General features: G+C 34.9%; 1 protein-coding gene across 3 annotated transcripts in view; it reads right to left on the bottom strand.

The window, feature by feature from the left end:
• The window catches only part of LOC121419077 (disheveled-associated activator of morphogenesis 1-A-like), a 53,863-nt gene continuing 30,796 nt past the window's right edge, over positions 1-23,067 (bottom strand). Inside the window, exons 6-23 of one of the 3 annotated variants that reach the window (XM_041613370.1) lie at positions 19,175-19,278; positions 18,768-18,834; positions 18,329-18,446; positions 16,897-17,079; positions 16,491-16,558; positions 13,701-13,727; positions 11,485-11,490; positions 10,027-10,149; positions 9,006-9,225; positions 8,357-8,511; positions 7,739-7,999; positions 7,185-7,380; positions 6,178-6,392; positions 5,448-5,509; positions 4,922-4,982; positions 4,354-4,488; positions 3,823-3,993; positions 1-2,711 (exon numbers count right to left, since the gene is read on the bottom strand). In XM_041613370.1, coding sequence (XP_041469304.1) covers positions 2,448-2,711; positions 3,823-3,993; positions 4,354-4,488; positions 4,922-4,982; positions 5,448-5,509; positions 6,178-6,392; positions 7,185-7,380; positions 7,739-7,999; positions 8,357-8,511; positions 9,006-9,225; positions 10,027-10,149; positions 11,485-11,490; positions 13,701-13,727; positions 16,491-16,558; positions 16,897-17,079; positions 18,329-18,446; positions 18,768-18,834; positions 19,175-19,278 — 2,436 coding nt within the window. In that variant the 3' untranslated portion in view covers positions 1-2,447. The remainder of the gene's footprint in view (positions 2,712-3,822; positions 3,994-4,353; positions 4,489-4,921; positions 4,983-5,447; positions 5,510-6,177; positions 6,393-7,184; positions 7,381-7,738; positions 8,000-8,356; positions 8,512-9,005; positions 9,226-10,026; positions 10,150-11,484; positions 11,491-13,700; positions 13,728-16,490; positions 16,559-16,896; positions 17,080-18,328; positions 18,447-18,767; positions 18,835-19,174; positions 19,279-23,067) is intronic. The other 2 variants (XM_041613371.1, XM_041613372.1) reach the window with 2 other exon arrangements.

Below are 23,067 nucleotides of genomic sequence, written 5' to 3'. Positions count from 1 at the left end.
TTAATGACAGTATTACAAGATTCTTGCAAGAACATAGAAATTGTGGTTGTCCAAATGGCTTCCTTAAACTGCAATATAGATGTGCGTATTATACCATGTCCTTTATGCCATATAGTAAATGCATTTTCTCTACAACTGTTCTATAAAAACAAACGCATACGAAACTATATCTTTGTCTGTGTCTGAAATCTCAGAACTGTTTAAATGTCAAGTCCATTTTTGTTGAATTGTCCATCAGTTTGCTTCACCCAGCTTTAAAACCCATACCCCATTTATCTCTACAGACACAGGTATCAAATCACAAGAATATAACTTTTCTACTGATGTAGAAATTAATATTTTATGCTCACCAATGTTCACAAATGGAAAACACAAAGAATTCTTTACGAAAGACATGCTATAACTACACGAACATGTAGTATGTCAGACTTTGGAAGCCTCTCACAACAATAATAATATATATCAACCTACTGCATCCTCTCCTACACACATGTTCTGAACACATGTTGACTCATACATGCACTTATTTTTGTTTCTTTTTACTTTTGTTTTAAAGAAATGATTAACATGTATATAACATATCTTTATAAAAGATTATGTACACCAATATAATTTGATAGCACTGCTCACACCCATTCCTTCTCTGAAATGGTACAATCTGCAATAAATTGATGTCTTATTCAGAAAAAGACAGCTTGGATTACTTGTGGCCCGCAAAGTTTACAAACTGATTTTTATGATTAATTATATATAATAACCAATACAATCAATAATAAAAACCAGTCTATCAATTTAAATTTTGTGTTAAAGGGCCCATCCTCTTCCTGAATAATTCTGATATTGTTCACAATACCAATAAAGATTTTAAGTCTTTCAATACAACATCATCTCTGTGGATACCCTTGTCCCAATTAATGATATGCATTCACATGATTTTCACATATAACTAATGATGCATGGAGTTGTCAAGTCTTGTAATGTAAAAATTGGTGTCACATCCCTCCCTTGTCAGAGAAACAATTTCTTTAGTCATATTCCATTTCTTCTTGTTTTCATGTTAAAAACCAGGAACATTACCAGATTCAACTGCTGTCATACATTTCATAAATGTAAAGAAAGGAAAGATGTGCATTTCTTGTCATATGCCTTGTTAATGCCCTTCAAAGACACCATAATGTCAAAATACCAAAGACTAGTTTTGTGTAAAATATATGCATTCCCAATCCACTTTGTGCACCTTCGTTTCACGTTACTTATGTATTCCAACTGTGAGTGTTCCTGTAATACCATGGAGATAGACCCCATTGACACTTGCACGCATTGTGGTTCCCGCATAGTTTGCGCACGGTCACACACTCGTGCGTGCTAATGCAGGGACTATGCGTGCCAGCTTGCGGATAGGTGCAGACGGTGCCAAAATTGTCAAAATTTGGGTATGAATTACAAACATGAGAACCATTCGTAAACTATGTGCAATATAGACGTGCCACTGCGTGGCACATTTCGTGGCGCAGACAATAGTAGGCACACCCCCGGAGGTGTGGCATGCAGTTCACGACAAGTTCACTACAGTGCGCTCGTACTTTGCGCATAGGCTAAGCATATATACTTCAAGCATAGTTTGCAAATGATATGAGCAATTTGTGAGAGCAGACCATGTGATCAGTGTAAGTGATCCTCATCAACGAACGTAGAGGACATCAACACCAGAGCATTGGAATATTCAATTTGCACTAGAATAGGGTGTTGAGAACATTTGCTGACAGCATGTCTGGAAAGTACATGAACTATGTGCAAGAAATAGGAAAATATGTGAATATGTCTGGACAAATGCATGCACTGACACAAGCAAGTCATGCTCTAAATCAATGCGGGGCAATGCAGGCACCACAATATGTTCAAGTGTCAGTTGGGCATTAGACAACACAATATAAAGAATAAAGGTTTTGATATACTACTTCTGCTCTACAGACCCACATGATGAAGTCAACTCACTGCCTGTGGGAATCAGAAAGTCCCTGTACAAAGCCTATGTGATTTGGAGAATTCAGCAGTTATCAGGTTGATCCTTTCTGATCTCGGGTGAAATGCATGCATAGCATATTTGCCCTGGAGCAGATTCCCTCACCTCTGAGACACCTAATAATGTTCCACCAAGACAACTTCTCTCACATAATCAGCTCTGTGCTACACTCCAACTGCTGCGGTTGGCTTGGTCTCGGTTCAAAGCTGCACTTGATTTAGAAGAAAGACATACCTCTCGTTTAGCGTATCCCTCGCATTAACAGACACGTACCCACTTCCATGTCGGCTTCCGACACAATATAGCTCTGCCATTTGAAATATATACACAAACAAATGCCTGTTTCTCCTGGAAGCCTGGAGCGAATCGCCGGGCACATTTCCGAGGGTTTCCTCTAGGTCACTCGGTTCTCTTTAAGACCTCACTAGATCTGAGTCATTGACCGTCCATTACCAGTCTTGGGCTTGCCCAATCGTTCTCTGCTGTCTGCCATTGAATTGGCTGAGTTGTTGTGTTGTTGTCCTGGTTGCCCTTGCCCCATGCGTCGCTTGTTTTTCTTAGCGAGTTTACTCATGTCTTCCGTGAACATGTCCCCTGTTCGTAGAGCCGATATGAGGTCGTCAAATTCGCCATCACCATTGCCTTTGTTCTTACCTGGAAGCTTTTTGTTCTTCCTCTTATCTGACATCTACAAGAAAAAATGAATCAAAACATAAAACAAAACAAAAAATCACAATTCATTTTCACTTAGAAGAATGTCTACTTTCATTTTTTCAAAATATGATATCTGAAAATAACAAGCCAAACTCTAAACACACTGGAAATACACTAAAATTAGAGGGGAAAAGACACATTTTCACTGCTCTTTTCAGTTGTGGACATTTCCTCAAATCATCCGCCATAAATGGGTCAGGCAAGTGGACAGAGTGTACAATGCTGTCAAATCAGAGGTCCTTATGCGAACAGCATGTCTCATTCAGCTTTGGTAGTGTTATAAATGTAATACAAATTATACTCCAAGTATCATCTAGCATGCCATTCTTAAAGGGGAATGAAACCTTTGGAACAAATAGGCTTGTGTAGAAACAGAAAAATCAAAGAATAAGAATAAAGAAAGTGTGAGGAAAATCGGACAAATAATGAGAAAGTTATGAGCATTTGAATATTGCAATCACTAATGCCATGGAGATCCTCCCATTGGCAATGCGACAAGGATGTGTGATGTCACTGATGAACAACTTTCCCTTTGGTGGACTATAAAATACCCTCAAAATGTCTCTTTTTGCTTTTTCTTATGATGATACAAACTCTCTATCCATGATGTATTCTTAAAAAATATGTATTACATGCCCTCATGTAGAAAGAACACATGATCTATGGATAGATGTGATAAAAGAGGCAATTCAAGTGAAATATATACTTAAGTAATGGGTAGAGTTGTTCACAAGTGACATCACACATCTTTGTTGCATTGCCAATTTGCTATCTCCATAGCATTAGTGATCGCAATATTCAAATGCTCATAACTTTCTCATTATTTGTCCGAATTTTCTCAAACTTTCATTGATCTGTTTCTTTGATTTTTCTGTTTTCACACAAGCTATCTTGTTCCAATGGTTTCATTCCCCTTTAAAAACAGTCTAATGACCTTCAAAGAGTTGTTATCAACAAGTTAAATCCAGCCAACCCATTACAACAAAAATACACCAAGATCATTAAGGAAAACACTGATTACCATAAAAGTGATACGCTACTACTGCTTCTACAGCATAGAGCAATGAATACAATGTAGAACTGACCTCTTTTTCTCTCTTTGCTCTCCTCTCATCTTCCTCTTTCTTTTTCCTAATATTTTCATTATCTGTCTTGGCTTCATGGAATGACTGAAGGAAGAGGTCAAAGGTACCAAACAGTTCCTCGGGTGTTATCTTCGTTGGATCCTCTCCAAAAGATTTGGCTACTTTCTCAAACTGAAGAAAATTGGGTGAAAGACAAATATTGACATTGGAATTGTGTAATAATAACAGTACAAGATAGAGCATTAAGCAAAGAAATTATTAAGTATACATTTTGGTGAAGGAAGTGTAAAATTCTCCTAAAAATACGAAGATGGTGAAAAATCAAAATATTGTGCTAAATCCATCTCAAGCCTCTCACTAACAAGACATGAAAAAAAATTGAATCATATTCTAAAGAAATCCATCATAAGATTGAATTTAAGCACCTATTTTTTTTCAATGTACCTAACATACACAAAACACATACTACTTCATTTCCTCAGTGCCATGGTGCAAAAATTTTTGCTAGGCTAGGAATGAAAGATTTTGTACCTTTTCTTTGGCTTCCACCAGCAGATCTTGAACCTTGCCAAAGCTGATGGATGAGAGCGTCTTGAAGTCACTCATGACAGAGATAAACTTATCATGCTTCTCAGTCTTTGGCTTCTTCTTCTGATACTCCAATTCCTACATATCAAAATAACAATGATAATAAAGGGGAGGTGAACTCTTGTAAGAGGGCCATGTACAGTAGGATAGTCTATACACAAACCGTTTTTCATAACAATCGGAAATATTTTGTGAAGTTTGCTTACGAAAAATTTCATGATATATATCAAAACACAAAAGGAGATACCATTGGAATAAATCATGCATTATTAAGGTACTGCTTAATGTAGGTTTTGAAGTTTATTTGACATGAATAAATAAGGTACCGCTTAATGTAGGTTTTGAAGTTTATTTGACATGAATAAAAAAAAATAGACATTGTGCAATCTCTGTCATCATGTGGACTTCAGATAAGGTTAAACCATTCAATAACAAGTTATACAAATTTCTTGCCATTTATGACACAGTAAACTGCTAATTCCAATCAAGTTTATAAAATGCTCGTACTTACCACTTCAACTACGTTCAGACCTTGGGCAATTTGAGCCATTTCTTTCTCAAGTTCTTGTAAGCTGTGGGAGGGAGAACAGGAAAAAAAAACTTAATTGGTAATGAACATAATTTCACAAGTACATTCAAACTTGCTCTGGCTTATTTGCCACTGTATATAGTATTGAGTTGTTATCAAGGCTAATGTGGAGCAAATATTTTTGACAGTTCAAATATTCAAGAGTGTATAATTCTGTGATTCTTTGAGAGTTAACAACAAAATGAAGGAATATAACTGTGCAAATCATCTTAGCATTTCACCATCACTTGTCCTCAGCTAGCCAAACATGAATGATTTGGTATATTATCAAATAGATCTTTTGTTTTATATAAGAATTGCACGTCTAGGTTTTTTTGCGACTTGTCCATGTAAGTTAGGCCACTATAATAGGTTCAGTCTATTCCCTCCTCAAATTTGTTCAGTTTTCATGTTTTGCGAACAAATTCCCAATATCCTGATGATTACGATTACAAGCTGTAGTACTTACTTGACCTTGGCAGATATTCTGACATGGGGCATCTCTTCTTCAAGTTTGACTACATCAGGGAACTGGTAATGAAAATTCAATAAAACATCATGTCATTGATTTGTGGAGATTTTCATTCTTTTCTAAAGATAAGCTTTGAAATGTTACATGATGGAAACAAATACTGGAGAGAAGTACAACTGCATCATCCTAACTACTGTTACTTTCGAGGAAAACAATTGAATACTTGGATTATAATTTACATACGTCTAACTCTGGACCCACAACACACAGTTTAGCAATGATTGTAGAATAATTTTTCATTGATCTATTACATTTGGCTACAATGTTCAATCATTATCAATCATCAAAATTAATTGTACAATTAATTGCTTAGTTTTGTGTACAGGACCCTGGTCATTTAATAAGTGATAACAGCACAATAAAGCATGAAAGGAGCAAATTTTTTTGTAAGAGCTTTTTTTCTCTAAAAAACATGTACATGGACAGCGAGCGTCTCTATGGGATGCGAAGGCGTGCGCTGAGTGGTTTCATATATCAAGATAGATCAGACGTAGGAAATTTAGCAGACAATTACACATGTATCGATGTACATGTAACAAATCAACGCCCCAAGACTGTTTAATCCACTGATAGGGTTATTCTGAGTAAAGAGATAATTAAGTAAAAATAATTACTCATTAATAATACCATTATACTCAATACAATAATCTTCATATCCCTATCTCACCTTCTTTTCCAGCATCTCAATCAGGTAGTGGAGTAATGTCACGTTCCTATTGGAGCTCGACTTGGTATCCATTATTTTATTCAAGCTGCTAATTTTGAACCCTGATGCATTCCCTCTTGCCCCTCTGTTCATGTAATTGCCGAATGCTAGGACGATCTCCAAAATCTTCTTCAGCCTTTTGCTGCTCCCAACCTCCCTTGATGCTTTCAGAAGAGCTACAGAAATCAAGAATTTAAAATATGAAATTACGCTGTACATCATTTCATGAAAAATTGGACAATCAAATTTCAGATATAATTGTTGTGAGATAATCAGGGATTTTACCTGGCTACTTAAGTTGTAGATGATTAAGCAATGCTCCATAATTCTTTTTAAATAGATGGATTGCATCCTCCCAAAACAATATGAATATACAAGCAAGGGTTCAAAGGTGTGACCTATCATAAATCAAAGAGAATATTCAGACATAATTAAGTTTCCTGTACTTTGTAAAACAGGCTTGAATAGTACAACTTTGTCTCTGAAAGGAAACATTAATATTAATATGAAGAATAATGACTTGAAAATAATCAAAATAATGAAAAGAATACAATGATGTAATATTTTCTGCCTCTTATCCTCACATAGATTTGTAATGTCGATACACCCCATTGTTCTTACAAGGACATCCACAATCAATTGAAAATTTGAACACGGAATGAATTTAGAATCTAGTAACCTGTGTGTCCCTGTTCTTTGTAACGTTCTCTGTTTTCGTCCTTGTCCAGTTCTGTAACTTTCTCCGAGCTCAGCTCTATTTTATTCTGTAACTATTTTTAGCTATCAATGATTACACATTAATTATTTGTTAAGGGCCTATCCACAACAAGCTTTTGCTTTACTTTAGGTCCATCCACTTTGAATCTGCATTTATATTGTAATTATGCAAACTATTTCGGAATGAGTTATGTGTTTTTGTATTTTGATTGATTTGTGGAAAATAAAATGAAATGAAATTTAGAACTGACCTTCGACCTTTGGTTTGACCTCGCTCATCCTCTCCTGGAACCTCTTCTTAAAGAAAAGACATTTTAATCTCTGTTCATAGTGATCTATCTTGCTCATCTCAAAGAAGAACCGATCAGCCTTGGCCATGTTTTCTTTCTCCTTCTCATGTTCCCTCAGAAGACTAATCTCCTCCGGGGTAGGCACATACTTTAATAGCTGCAAAAGAAAATCATAAAAGAACTTTCATTAACAGGAATGCTGACCAAAGAGAGTAAAAGCAACTGTTGCAGTTTTGGAAACTGTTTGAAGCTTGCAGTGATTCAGTAGTATACCAAGCTGACCATTATACTTTGCAATTGGTTTTGTGATACTCTAGGAAATTCTTGGAATAAGGAAAAACCAAGTACATGTACTTTAGCAGCTGCAAAATATCATGGCAGAATTTCTTGTCTTAATTGTATCAGGGATGATACTTTTTAAGTAACAAGTAAATAAACACATTTGATTGTTTTAAAGCTTACAGTGGATTTTTTTTCACCAAAGTTCTCTCACTGGTCAAAGTGAATAGGCCTACCTGCTCAACCATGTCTTTAGGAAGACAATCTGCAGAGTCCATGGAAAGGAGAGCCCTGTGGATATCAGCGTTGGTCATCTTTAGTTTAGAGAGGAGGATGGTACAGTTCTGAGCCCGTCGGCCATCAATCAAGGCTAGTTCCTTTGGTTTCTGAGACTTGATGCTGCCAGTGATCTCCCCGCCTCGGTCCGTTTCATCACCCTTCTTCTGGTACGCTGAGAAGGTGTTGTCAAACTCACGCAGGTCAATGACTTTGATTACCTGTATCACGTGTAGGAAAATAATATAGTAAAAGGAAATATGTATTTCTATTAACAATACTTTTTTGTCATAAACATTTTTTTTTTTTTTTTTTTTTTTGGGGGGGGTGAACGTATCCATTATTCTCACCATTTCAAGTACTACAACTCATCATTTTCTTCACCTTTAAAAATCAATACCGGATACTTTAATATTGCCATCATCATATCACCGTCACCACCACCACCATCACCATCACCATTATCGTCAACACGATCATCATCATCATCATCCTGGTCATCATCATCGTCGTTGTCATCATCATCATCACCACCACCATCATCATTATCATCATCACCATCCCCATCACTATCTCACCTTGAGATCATCTAGATCTTGCCAGATGGTTCCCTGTATCTTCATATCTGGCAGCTTGGACCAATTGAATGACTTGAGAGGATTGGAAGGTTTTGGAAGGTCTCTCTTCTTTGCTGGGAGGGACATACCTCCGATAGGGGGAGGCCCTGGCATACCTAAAATGTAAAGGAAGGAGAAGTTATAATTGCAAGAGCAGATATCTTCAAACATATTCATTTAATGATCAATCACTAAGCTCTACTTTATGTGAGAAATACTTTTTCCAGAAGACGGTATTATTCGAGTTTCTGTAGTCCAAATGACAACAAATTTGTCCTAGGTAAAGTTACCTGTATTGTCTAACTTATTAGTAATGAAATCATTTATAATCTATTTTTGTATAGCACACATACAAGGAGTTCCAAGCACTGATAAGGTAATCTTGTTTTAGTGCTCACATCATTCAATGAATTTGATTCCTTCATAGTATTTTCACCCTGATTTAGAGAGACAAATGTAGAATGATATCTTGATAATGACATATTCTTATTCTGACTTCAAGTACCAAATCTATCTAGGATTTGTATGTATGTGGGTTGAAAACTAATTCATAAAAGTCAGCCCTCTTATTATGCGAAACACTATGTGTTATATGGTCTGGGTCACTTACCAGGTGGGGGTGGGGGTCCGCCACCAAACATCCCTGGGGGTGGTGGAGGAGGGGGACCACCACCACCAGAGAAGGGTGGTGGTGGAGGTGGAGGTGCCCCGCCCCCTCCCATCATGGGCGGTGGAGGAGGGGGACCCCCGGGAGCCGCAGGAATACCGCCAGTCTTCTGGAGTTTGTCATCGTCTGATATGCTTGGGCCGTTGCTCTTCCCTGATGCGATCTGGGGAGGGGGCAGTAACGAGATGAAAACATGTTTAAAAGCTGTACAGATACATTGGTGAAACCCATCAATGAAGCCACCAATGGGAACTCAACAATTAGATCTCACTTTTCAATCTATTTATTTTCTCTTATTGATAAATTCTTGCAATACAAAATATCCCATACTGATGTATCAAAAGTCTGAATTTCATCTTAGTTTAGCTTGAAAACATTTACTTTGTATTCCCTCTCTTTTAATTTCCACCTAGTTGTGAGAAAGGTGGACATAATTACACATGTACTTCAGATTCTTTCCATTATGATTGGTAAGGCTATCATAAAATGGTTAACTGCTCGGGATACATCCTCAAATTAAAAACAACAGCAAAAAAATGTATGGGCGACAATGTATGTAGTCCCATACTCACAGTGTGCAGTACCTGTGACAGATTTTTTTAATATCATTTTGATGATTCCATTACCTCATAGAAAAAAAAAACAATTCTTCAGTGCATTATGAAGAGCTTTTAGTAATCATTTTTAGACAATTTCTTCCATTATTCAAATTCGCAACCCAAAATGAATTATCTTAAAGATTTATTTCAACCACTCTTATGAAATTTCAAGTTTTCTTTCTTGAAGTAATATCATTATGCTCTAATTCAGTTTAGTTCTGTTTAATTTCAAACTTTAACACAACAGTAGAGAGATGTCAAGGGTAGATGCATTCAAGTTACAATGCCAAAACAAATAAAATATCAAAACAAAACAAAAATAAGGGTTGAATAGAATATTGTGGATGTAGTTAAGCATTCTTCACCATTTGTTGTAGTCGTAATAGCTCCTGTTGCAGGCCTTCACAATGTTTTTTTGATTCAGCGAGGTCAGCGGACTGTTTGTTGGACTTCTCCTGCATGGCGTTGAGGGCAGCCATCGCCTCTTCCTGTTAAAACACACGGGGGTCCAAGCAATACATTCTCATTAATCAACCACATCAAAATGAACATAATGCAAATACTTGAATGGAACAAGTAAAAATATTAATTAATAAAATAAAACACTTTGAAAAGGAATGCACTGCAAAGAATCAAACTGTAGAAAATTCAACAAAGGAATATAAGTATGAAATGTCTATTAAAAAATATTATTGATGGTAAAAAGGTGTTAGTGATTGGTAATTACTTTTAATAAGAATCCATTTTGTTTGTAGGTAAATTCCTTCGTATCACTTCAAAGTTAGGTTGCAAAGCTCTATAGCATTTTTATGTGTAGGTTAAGTTCAAATTCATAAGGTTTTTAGGCAATTGAAGGTTTCAATTTTCACTTTTTTAAATTTCAATTTGTCAGTCTCTACTTAAAACTCAAATAATGACAAGAAAAAGTAAATTTTCAAACAAAAGTGAAGTACAACATTGTGCTTTTAATGTAACTGCGCAAATTAAGAAAGTTTTCCTGAAAATGATTCATAAAAACAATGTATGAAAACCATAAAATACATTATGTATTGAAATATACAAAGCCACCCCAACAATTTCCCATATACATGTATGCTCTTGTGCTGGCATGAGTGATATGTTTCATACTGTGCATGCCTACAAAATTTGTGTAACGTCAAAATGCTACATGTGGTTGCAGATGATTTAATATTGAGACTTTCATCCAGGCAAAGTCCACTTCTTACACAACTCAATGTTGTTCAGAAGATCAATATATCATCATTTGTAATAACCATTCATGAATTTCTAGCTCAGATTCTTCTTATGATGCAGACTGTCACATTTTAAGGTTTCTCGGATATGAAGCAACAAAGCTTGCCAACATAGCTCAACAAAATTTGATGGGAAATGAGTTGTCAAAAAAATGTGTTGAATACGGTATTCTGTAGCTTGGCTACACGTTGGCACAAATTAGCTTTATCCAATGTGCAGAAGACTCATCGGGATATCATAGGCTTGTTTGTCTGAACAACTTTGGACATTTTATTGTTGAGAAAGTTGGTGATAATGCAAATTTAACAAGATTACCAGACAATTTGTATGAACATGATGGGAAATGTTGCTGAACTTTGTACCAACTGTGAGAAAGGTGGTCATGATCCTGTGATAATTATTTGGATGTAAATACAAGTAATGGAATTTCTTGTGCATATTCTCCTTTTTATTAATTATTATTACTATTATCATTTTAGTTATGGTTTGAGGGGTGGCAGACTTCACACTTCAATCAAATTGGGATTAGTAAGAACTTAAACTTTGAATTTAAGAATTAAAATCTTTACCACTTCCTATAGTTTGAAAAAGCATCAATTCATAAAAAAAGAGAAAAATAAAAAAATATAAGGGAATTTAAATAATCAATAGATCAATTACATCCAGAATTTTATTAATACAGACATTATTAAGAGCTAACTGTTACCCTGATAAATATTATATCATATCCATATTGTGATACATAATAATTTTGAAACTTCCATTTCTAGCCAATTTAAGATCTATAACAGATTTTCGGGGTCTTGCAATGATAAAAAAATATAGAAACCTCAACATGTGGGATTATTGTTCCAAAGGGGTTGATTTAATGTTTGAATAATTTTTCAAAACAATTCTCTCTTTGTAGAACATTTTATGTACATATATCTTATGTTTCTGTATATGGCTGAAAGAAAACAGTCTAAAATGATCTTTGAAGCTATGGCATTCCTAGTTACATTATTGAGCAAATGTTTGAGAAGTAATGTTGTAACTACAATGTCATGACACTAGAATCAAACATTCTGATTCAGAAATATCTGAACATGGAACATTCATTCCAACATGTATTTCTATATGTTTTTTCCAAAATGCAAACAGATATTCCCATAAAACTGAGTAAAATTATTCCTTGGTATTGTGAATTCTTGACAGTATTTTATTTTACTTTGAATAATAATGGATTGAGGTGCAGTTGCTCTGAATGACATTCAAGGTTTAATTAGAAAGTATTTGAGAATGAACAGAGAAAGAGAGAGTGGAGAAAGCGAATTCTAAATCTTTCAGTGAAATCAATGAGTACATTTTGAGCAATACAAAGCTGCAAGAGCTATCAACTTCTACAATAATAAATACCATTAGTTATAAGCTGGATTATCTTAACACAACCAGATAATTGAAGCAGACAGTCCCAGTATCTAGCTGATCTGGATAGTGGCAGAATAGAATTCCAAAGCATGATATTCAGTCTCTATTTTTTTTCTTAGAAGAAAGGCTCTATTTTCAGCTACTGCAGTATTCTTTAAAGCCATAGCACTATTGATAGAATAATATTCTTAAATCTGAGAAAGCCAAGAGATATAAGAAACTGCATTTTTTCTTTATAATTTGGCATTTGCAAAAGCTCGGCATGCAAGAATTTAAAGCCCAAGATTTAGCAATATATACCACAGCCCATTTCATTATACAACTGTTTGAGGACAAACATGGTTGCAACATGGTTGCTTATTTAATATAAGTGGAAACGATTCAAGGATAACATTTAAATGCATATTCTTTGTATCCAGGGAGCAAAAAAGAGATACATATATACATGTATATTAATATTCCATCCATTTTACAGTATGAAACAGGCAATGCAATGGAAGTTTAAAAAACATCAGCTCTCTACATGTGTATTACATTCATCTTATGAATGTAGTTCTTAATTTTATTCCAACAATTCTTTTTTCAAAGAACCCTTCTCTTTTTTTATTGTATCCGAGTATGTATCACATGCATTTTCCACCTGAATTGGCATAATCCATACCATATTTTCCACTTATTCGTAATTTATATCTACAGAAGTTGCGAATTTCATTCAATGTCAATGTATTTATTTAATGATGAATACAGAGATGTAATTTGAAAAACACCCTTTCGAACGAGCAAACACACTTGTAAAGATGTTCAAACAAATGTAAACAATACTTTTTTGTCATGATAAAAGTAGCATGTACGAGTGAAAAAAACGTAATTTAGAAATTTGTCAAACTAAAGTGATGAGTAGTGAAAGAAGCAAATAATTGTGACATTGATAGTGTAAAACACAAAGTGATTCAACAAGAAAGATTTCATCACCAAGATGGTTAAGAGTAAAAAAAAAAATGATTGTCAAATAATCAAATCACAAAAGTGATGAAAGGGGAAAAAATAAATCTTCAGTGTAGCATTCAAACTGCACACCAAAGGAAACAGATGCCAGTGATACAAGAAGAATAAAAATTCAACTTCATTGTGTTATGTCATCAAAATATCTTTATAAGTTAATAAACTGCAAGAGCTTGCAAAGGTTTGAAAGAAGAGAATCTTTTAACTCTTTAATGGCAACAGCAGTAATAGGATGGTGGTGAAAAACAGGAAAGGAAAAGGATTTACGGCAAATTGGCAACAGCCACACCAAAATGAAAACATGAAAATTTGATTGAATGAAACGTCAATGGTGCATGCTGGGTAAAAGTAATACAAATGTACGTCTGTTACCCACCGACGACATTGACTGAACGTCTGACCTCTATGAAAAATAAAGGAGGGATGAATAGGCAAGAGACAGAACATGGGAAAAAGAAGACACATTACACACAAGAAAAAAACAAAAGAAATGTAAAAATATATACAACAATATGATATATTTAGTCTTCAATTTATCATCTACAAGCCCAGTTCAGTCAATACAAAATATGATTTCCATTTGTAACAAAGGTATGTTAATATTTTAATCTAACTACGCATGGTATTCCAACAATCCAACCCAAACAAATATGGTACTACCACATACATAAAACAAATTTCTTCTGATAATACATGGAACTTCAATAAAGCTGATAATGTATTAAAATAAAAATATCATTAAATTTATCATTACTGGATATTTATGCAATAACATCAAATATTTCAAAATCATCAAAATCAGGTACCTATATTCAGGATGTTCAAGCTGCTTAATGTCATAGCCCAACAGCAAATTACACCAATAAAAAAAACAATAATAATGTCAGCATACAAGTCACAATTAAAGATGATCACACTTATCAAATTAATATCTCTGCAAAACAGAGGAATACATCGATAGCGATGATATAAAATAGCAACATCGAACCAACAGAATTGTGAAGCACTGAAATTTCAACCAAAATCGAACAAGTAGATAAACTTATTTTGTAGTGTTGATTGTGTTTTGAATAAAAGTGAAGTCAGAAACTTTGATCAGTGTAGAATTAATATGCATTTCAGTTTTCTTTTTTATTTAAAAATAAATCTTTATCACAACATTTCGAATGACAAACTGACTTCTGTTCATGTATCAGGAAAAGAAGTAAATTCAGACATTTGATGTCATAAGAACAGGTAGACAGTTTGAATCTTATAACTTCCTAATGAGGATAACATTACAGAAATCATCTTACATTTTGTATAACTGAACTGGCTTGAAGATGACAAATGAAAATGCAAGGAAAATAATAATATACTGCATAGACTTATTACACAGAAGAAAGAAAATGGGATATACTATAAACATACGTTGGTTATAGATGTTTTACAAGTAAAATGATACACCAGACGAAACACAGTTAAAAATAATAAGGCACTTTGGTGGATTATGATACTTGGCAAATCATAGGAGAAATTGAATTGAAATAAACAACATGAATTGCAAAATAATAAAATCATACACACGATAAAGCAGCTAAATTGAAAAATGGAAAGCATCAGTAGAAATTCTGTAGCAACTTCACAGATCTAACATCAAATTTTGAAATTTTCAGCTCAAACAAAAAGCGCAAGAGAGAAACCCATTTTGAAAGCTTGTCCCCAAATTTGACCCATTACATTGTAGAAGATATGTTTCAACTTTTAAATTGGCAACAAGTGTAGTTTTTCCTCCCCATTTACAGTTTGAAAAAAAATCAAATAAGGACAAAACACAAGTCAAAAAGTGAATAAACTGCAAATTTTCAATAAAAAGCTACCAATTTGTATTTTGAAACAGTGGTGTCATTAATTTAATTAGGCTGACAATTTACAGAGCGTCATTATCAGCACTAGTTACAAATTTTCATTTAGTTATACTGGACAGAGATTTTTTGCCTTTCTACACATATTCCATATGAAATTAATCGCATTCGGTTTAAAGAGAAAAGTGTATTCTAAAAAGGACAATGTAACTGTGTGTTAAGATAAAATAATTTGTAAGGAGCCATGGTGTACACTGAAAACCCTCAGTAACAACACCTGTGAAGAGAAGTAGGACAGGTTTCCATGACAACAGGCAAGAGGAACATTCCAACCATGCTATAAACATGAAAGGGATTGGTAGGGATAAAAATAGGATGGTAGAAAGGGTAATTAGTCTCCATGAAACTGACAATTTTGATGTCAAAATGTTGAGCCAGGTTCCAATGGATCATAGAAATAGTAAGGGGAGGTAAGAGTAGATGATAGGGAGGAAGAGAAGTAGGAGGGGGTGGGTGGGATGGATACATTCCCATGTTATATAAAATATGTATTTATAGTGCACGATGCATACAAAATATTTAAGAGTTATACAAGAATCCATTAAGTTCCCAGGGTTTCTAAAAAGAATCACACATTCCACTCTGTAGAATGTGCTATGAATGAATCAGGGCAAGCTTTGTCCTCCAAAAGTCTGGAGATAATAAATCTAGAAAAAGCTATTGAGTATGAGGCAGACAAACAACTTCTGCTTTTTATTTCAATTTTACAATTTTAAAGAGAGCCTTACTTCGTCCTCCACCCCCATACACTTGTCTCCAGTATAGTTCTATCTGACACTCCCAATTCCAGGGAACCCACATATGACACCCTCATCACTTCTGTACCCCAGAAGCCCTTGTCATGGTTCCGTTATCCCCCCACTGGGACAAAACCTGATTCAAACATCAAGCTCTTCCTTCCGACTCTTCAAATGTCAATGCACATTCTCCCGTGGGGTAATAGGAGGCCTGCTATTAATAGCCCCAAGTGAAGTGGATGAACTCTCTTAGGTCTCCCAGATTCAGCTCTCTTACTTGGTCAACTATAAAGACATTGCTTACCTGTTGCCAACTGAAACAGCAGTTTCTGCATGAAGTCTTTGAGAGTCTTGAAGTTCGGTAATCACGGAGTTAACACTACCACTGTCTAATGCCAAACCAATACTGAAGAATGTTTGGCATTCATGACTGGTTGCTAGAATACTAAAAACTGTGTACATAGGGATGCTTTAAGATAATTTTCCAACCTAAATTTTGCTATGTCATTTGTAGATATTTCTTACCCGTTGCTTTTCCTTGCCATCCAACTCCCGGTCTTTCCTCTCTAGCTGTTCTTTCAGCTCTCCATATTCTACACACAAAAATAAAGCAATGCAGTGATTTTCATATTGATATGAAACACTTGTGTAAGGATTGCAAAAGGAAACTCTTAAAAAGCTAATTCCAGTTTAGTTTGATGTGACATTAAAAACAATTTGATATAATCTAATTGTATTCAATGGTAAGAAAAGGGCCAAATTCAAATGTTAACTTTTTTCCTCGCAAAGAAAAAATGATTGAGAATTGAGACTAGAAATGTGCTCACAGAAGTCTTTCATGTAGAAATCATGTTTAGAGGAGTTAATAAGAAAACAGGCTATAATTTGAAAAAAAAAACTCCTTTTCAATTCTTGATCCTAAAACCCTTACCTCTTTCTCTTTCCTCTGCTTCTCGCTGCCTAATTACATCCTGGTTGATGACCTTCTCGATGACGTCCTTGAAGTTGATGTCGAAGGGCGAGACATCCGGGTTGCCTCCGTCGTCAAACTGTAGTACGATTTGCTGGAGTAAGAGGTCTACCAGGGACCAATGATGGATACTCTTGCCTTGATCTGTTGAAGAACAGAAGCACTCAATGTTGTAGCTCAAAAGAGAACTCCAAAGCACTACTTTCCTTTTGGTATTGATAAAAACCATCCTTATGAGTACTCTTTCTTGGTATTGATAGAAAGAAATCATATCGATAGTATATCATTTTGATATGGAATATCAGGGTGAGAGGCTCCTATTCTCATGGATGGAAGGTCACATGTTCCAATCAAAGCAGAATCCAACCAAAGAAACTGCATCTTCTGCCTTCTTGCTAGGCACTGGGTGGAAAGGAAGAGTACATAGCATTGCCTTATGCAGTACCTGGAAGAACAGCATCAACTTTTTGTGGGTTGACCCTAAACCACCAATGTGTCACATTATTGTAGCAGCTAACTCACCTCTGTTGATTTTTTATTTAATCCATTTTGAAAGAAAGTGTGTAGCAAACTTGTAGAGCCTTTCATGGGCTTTCTATTCATGTATAATTCCACTGGAATACTAGTGTGCTGATTTGAATAGATAATTAGTTTCATAAGCTTTGTAATATGAAGCTCCCCATTAATGCTAAATCCTTGATAATCTGACAACAAAAGCATATACAATAGAAAGGGAGAAACTTTGACCTAGTTCCAGCATGTTTATGAAAAGCTCCCTTTTTTCAATGGGTGCTAGAGTCATAGCTCTTATCAATGAACATGACCTTCAGGGTATTGTCACCTAGTGGTGTATTGATTTTTTTTCTTAATACTACCATGGTGTTTTTGAAAGTGAATGTATCCAAGGAGGGGCCTAAATGAGATGCCATGTGATGTAGGGTAAGCTACTTTGAGTTTGATAACATGTTCTATTTCACAAGTTTGAAAGAGTAAATGAAAGTTTTTACATTCCACATTATTGTGAAATAAACCCATATATAAAAAAAATGGTGAATTTCTTTGGACATGGCAGAGGCTTAGTGGAAAAATAGTTACATTCAACAGGGTTTGCAAGTCTTCCCTACATATACCTTCAACAAAGTCTGTCTGGTGATGCCTCTTCCCAACCTCGTCACAAGAATTGCAATACAGTGAGGGCTTTACTATGGTATTTGGGGTGGAAAACAGAATCGTAACTTTTTAGGTAGTTTTAATGAAACATGCAGTGTTTTTTTTGCATATTGTAATGAAACCCGCAGCATTTTCATACCAACAGAAAATTATAAAATTTGCAATAAAGGAGTTACATTTCTGCCCTGTTCATTCCTATCTTTGAACTGATTGAGAAGCTTACTTGGAAGCAGTAATAAATGTTGTAGGATGGACATGAGATGTGGATAAGCCTCTGTATGACTGATCTTCTTCTTAATAACATCAAACATATTATTGCCATTCCGTACATCAACATGAACCTGAAAGATAAAAACATAAATTGAACAGTCAATACGCAACGATGAGTGGCTCACATCCAGACATATGAATTTGATGGAGTTTACAGCTTGCTGAACAAAGGAATTGAGCTTTATATATGATGGCACCGTATTATTTGCATTTACTTCATGCAAGATGATCTCATTAAAAGCTCATGTGAGAACAAATGATGATCTTGCTTCTGCTTATGTAGACAGAAGTGATTTTACTATATGTCATTACAATCCAGCTCCATTTCATTTGACATTGTTCTAATACTGCCTACCTACCAGGTAGAAATGGATTTAGAAAATTTCACTCACCATGTCAAACCTTTTGGCAAGTTCTCTTTCATCTTCATTTCTGACCAGCTCAAAGAAATCTAAATGCCTGAAGTTTGAGAGAAAATATAACAGGTAAGTTGAATAAAATTAGTCATATTAAATCCATGTGACTTTCAAAGGTTTCCATGGCAAAGAGAAATAGTCTTCATGGTATACCACACATTTCTTGGCAAGAACATCTTGCCAAGACATCTAGATTGGGAATTCTGACAAAAGATACATTGTGTATCGCGAGGCCTTAATTAATCAAAGTAACATTACTATCAAGCGATGACACAAAATCATCATCAACTACCAGTGAAAACAGTAAAGCAAATTAGTTTGTGATACATTTAAAAAGCATTTGAATGACAAGGTCATTCCAGATGAAAGGAATCTCGACTCACCTATCTAATGTTGCATTTTCTAGTGTTCTTAACTTGTCTATCACAGGCTGAATACCAAGCATTAGAAATTCATATCTCAAGTGAATCCTAAATTCCAAATTATCCTGCAAATGGAATAAATTAAAGATATAAAGAAAAACAATAGAAGATGTTGATCATTTGGTGAGTAGATGAAGACAAATAGAGCTTGCATGATCAGTGTAATTATTTCCCCAAACAAAGATTCAACTTTTGAATCATAAAGTAAAGCAAATTTATGGAAGACAAGGGTCTGTTTCTGCACATATATAGGCCTAAGTATTTATAGTTTATGACATAGTTGCATCAGTTCTATAACATAAGTTTTTAGAATAGTTGCCAAAATTCAACCTAAAACATTCACTCATGTATGGAACAGTAATTTTTTTTATTGCCTCAAAACAACACAAACACTTCTACAAATTTCAATAAACCTTTTTTTTTACAGCTACTCTGTCTATTTCAAAATATTTGAAGGAGGGCATAGGTATGAATAGGTATGAAAAGTTAACTCAAATTGTTTAACATAGGAATAAAAATAGACTGTCCAAAACAAATGTGAATCCTTTAAAATCTTTATTCAATGATATATAATGTTCTCCTTCAAAAGAAGGTTTTCAAGGTAAAGCCTTAAAAGTGTTTTGACAGTCAGAAGCTTTAGAAGTATCATGATGAACAAAAGATGGGGTTGTTTTGTCACAACACCAGTCTTCTATCTTTGATTCCAGTATTTACATCAATTTATCAAGTCAGAACTAAGAACTATTATCAATCAGCAGGATAGTTCTCCTTCATTATAAGGCATTCTTTTCCATCTTCCAGCTACTTGTAGTTATATTTCATAGAACTTATCTCCTGATGAATCTCAGTCTTGGAAGCATTGCCATTTCATTAGCAAATATAGGATCACCCAAATTAATGAAAGTATTTTTATCTTTTATTCATGACACCCTTCCCTTTATCTCTTTATTTTACAGAAATCAATCTTTCTGACCCCCCCCCCCTCTATCTCTCTCTACTTTCTCTCAACCACCATCTGGACATTTTTGTAAAATGTCTGTAATACACATTTACACATGAAATTGTATTTGAGCAAGTGATGTCCATTACTACTCTAAAGCTCTCCATCTCTTCCCTGCTCTTTATTCACACCATCTTTTTGAGCTTTCATAAATAAACTACCCCCCCCCCCCCCGAAAAATCACCATTTGCAGCTATGATCAAAGAAGTAAGTACACTAAACTTGATATCATACTTGCATTTTTTTTTACAAAGACGGACACAAAATGAGCTGCTCCAGTCGCTTCCTATCATGACCACGAGCATCGGCTCTGCCAAATCTATCATGCTGTCCTTTAGGGAAGGGGGATACTACTAACAAGAAATGGATCCTAATTTCTTCTCTCAAAGGTGGCAAAGCCTTTGATGTCTGGGATCTGGAGTATCTATCAATCTGCGGACAGCTGTGCATATATGATGGTCTGTAACCACACCACAATTCTGAAGTATGATGCTAATGATGTGATGCATTGGGGGAGATGAATATAACAGGCATCCAATCTACAGACCTTGCTCCTATGTTGGTTTATTCATTATGCACAGAATTGAAAGAACAATTTCAGTATTTCATTTGACAGTTATTTCCTATGAATATCAAAATAAGTTATTTGAATTATGCAGTGCTTTTTCTCACAATTTAGGACCTATAATGCTATTTTAAAAAAAACTTGGAGAGCCCGATAAAAACAGCTTCAATGTAAGTTAGATCGCATTTAGATAAAGATTATCAACAAAACTACATTGATGGTATAAAAATTGTTTGTTGAGAATTAAGTAAAAAAGTACCCCTATTACTTTCAAATCTCAAGGCAAAGGATCTGCACCTAACAGGTTCATTTCTTGGCAATCACACAACTCCTATTAGCACTCATTATGTAATTGAAAAACTAAATTGGAACCTGCAACCCCCAGCCAATGATGGAACGGAAAAAATAACCCTGTCTCCAAACAAATAAAATGAGGATGTTTTTTAGCCTGAGAGTAAATTTTCACTTCATATAAAAGACTTCAAATATCAAATTTCAGCTCTCAAATTGATACTGGGGTAACATTTGCTTGCCACATTCACTTTTGAAATCTGGAGTTAGAGGAAACGTTCAATTTGGAACAGATTGTAAAAATAGGGTCTGCAATTATGGCCAAACCAACCTAACTTCCCCTACCCATGTGTTATTTCCTTTGTTAACTGACAAGGAAAGAAATGTCAAGTGACATAGATATTATTGTTATTTAGTTCAATCCATAGTTATAGTGTCAGATGACATAGAATTTTTAATTTAGTGAATATTAACACATAAGGTGTGACAGCTTAATTGATAGAAATTGGGTAGTTATCTGTTGACCTGGGTTTGAAAAGCACTAAGTGCTTTTTGGTACGAGAATCATTTTGTTATTTCAACTTCCCCAGAGAGGGCTAAATACCATACAGTATGTGTTTTCTCCTTTATATTGACATTTTTTTCCTTGTTAGTTATATTTAGATAATTAAATAATTTCACTCTAAAAATATCTTTCTGTAATTTCACTCTTGTGATTTGTTTTCAAACTATCTTGCTCCAAGTCCCAAAAAGCAAACTTAAAATATAAAGCTACAATGGAAATTCAACAAATACTCCTAATATGCCCAAAGTTCATTGACCCTAAATGACCTTTGACCTTATTAATGCGACCTGAAACTGAAGCAGGACGTTCTGTAATACTTAATTATCCTTATAAGTAAGTTTCATGAACTAGGTCCATATACTTTCTAAGTTATGCTGACATTTCAAAAACTTTACCGTAGGTTAAGATTTGATTCCCCCAACATGGTCCAAGTTAATTGACCCTAAATGACCTTTGACCTCAGTCATGTGACCTGAAACCAAGGCAGGATGTTTCATGAACTAGGTTCATATACTTTCTAAGTTAGGTTGAGCTTTGATACTGATGCCGCCGCCATCAGAAAAGCGGCACCTAGAGTCACGCTCTGCTATGTAGGCAAGACAAAAACACCCTTTTTTCAACAGTTTCATAACATCTGTTTCAGAATAGAATTCATTTCTGTCATAACACCATTTGTTATTCATTAAAAATGTTCCAAATTAAACACAATCTATTGCTTCATTTACTTCACCTTTCTGCTTTTGCAAGGAAAAACTTATTTTTTTTAAAGGACACATGGCAAAGCATTGAATTTCCTTCTTTTTTTTGAGAGAGAGAGAGAGGAACAAATCACATAGTGGAACATTTGTTTCCTATTTTTTCCTAAAACTGGCAAACTCCAAGAATTGATGATAGGTGAACATCAGAACATGGTTAAGAGAGTAGAGTCTTTGGGGAATGAATGTATTCTAATAGCACAGATCCTGTGACCTTATCCTACAGATATCTCTGGGGAGACCCCGCTGACTTGGGCTTCTGATAAACACTTGTTTACATTATCAGGATACCTCAACAGTGGAATCAAACTATGTAAAGGCTCCAGACTGATAGCACCAAGAAAACCCAATTTACATTTTTGTAAAATCATCATAAGCCAAACTGAAATACTGTAAATACATGAAAAGAAAAAATGTACAATACTGAAACTAAAAGCTGATGGCAATACCATTTACAAATGACTTCACATCAAGGGTAGATAGCTAGGCCTACACCTGGGTTGAGACACACATCTGTATGAATGGAGCATGTCCAGCTAATACACAGACCACAATAAGTAATATACTTTTGAACATCATGGAATTAGCTGATTAAGATTGTCCTGGAAATAACAAGGATTTTTTCTCCTTCTTTCTTTGGAAAGTATAAATTGAGGAAGGAAACAAAAATCATTTATA

Source organism: Lytechinus variegatus, chromosome 7 (assembly GCF_018143015.1).
Source record: "Lytechinus variegatus isolate NC3 chromosome 7, Lvar_3.0, whole genome shotgun sequence".
In the NCBI taxonomy this organism is placed as follows: Eukaryota; Metazoa; Echinodermata; class Echinoidea; order Temnopleuroida; family Toxopneustidae; genus Lytechinus; species Lytechinus variegatus.
The sequence above is the reverse complement of the archived record's forward strand: the minus strand, read 5'-3'. Positions and strand labels throughout refer to the sequence as shown.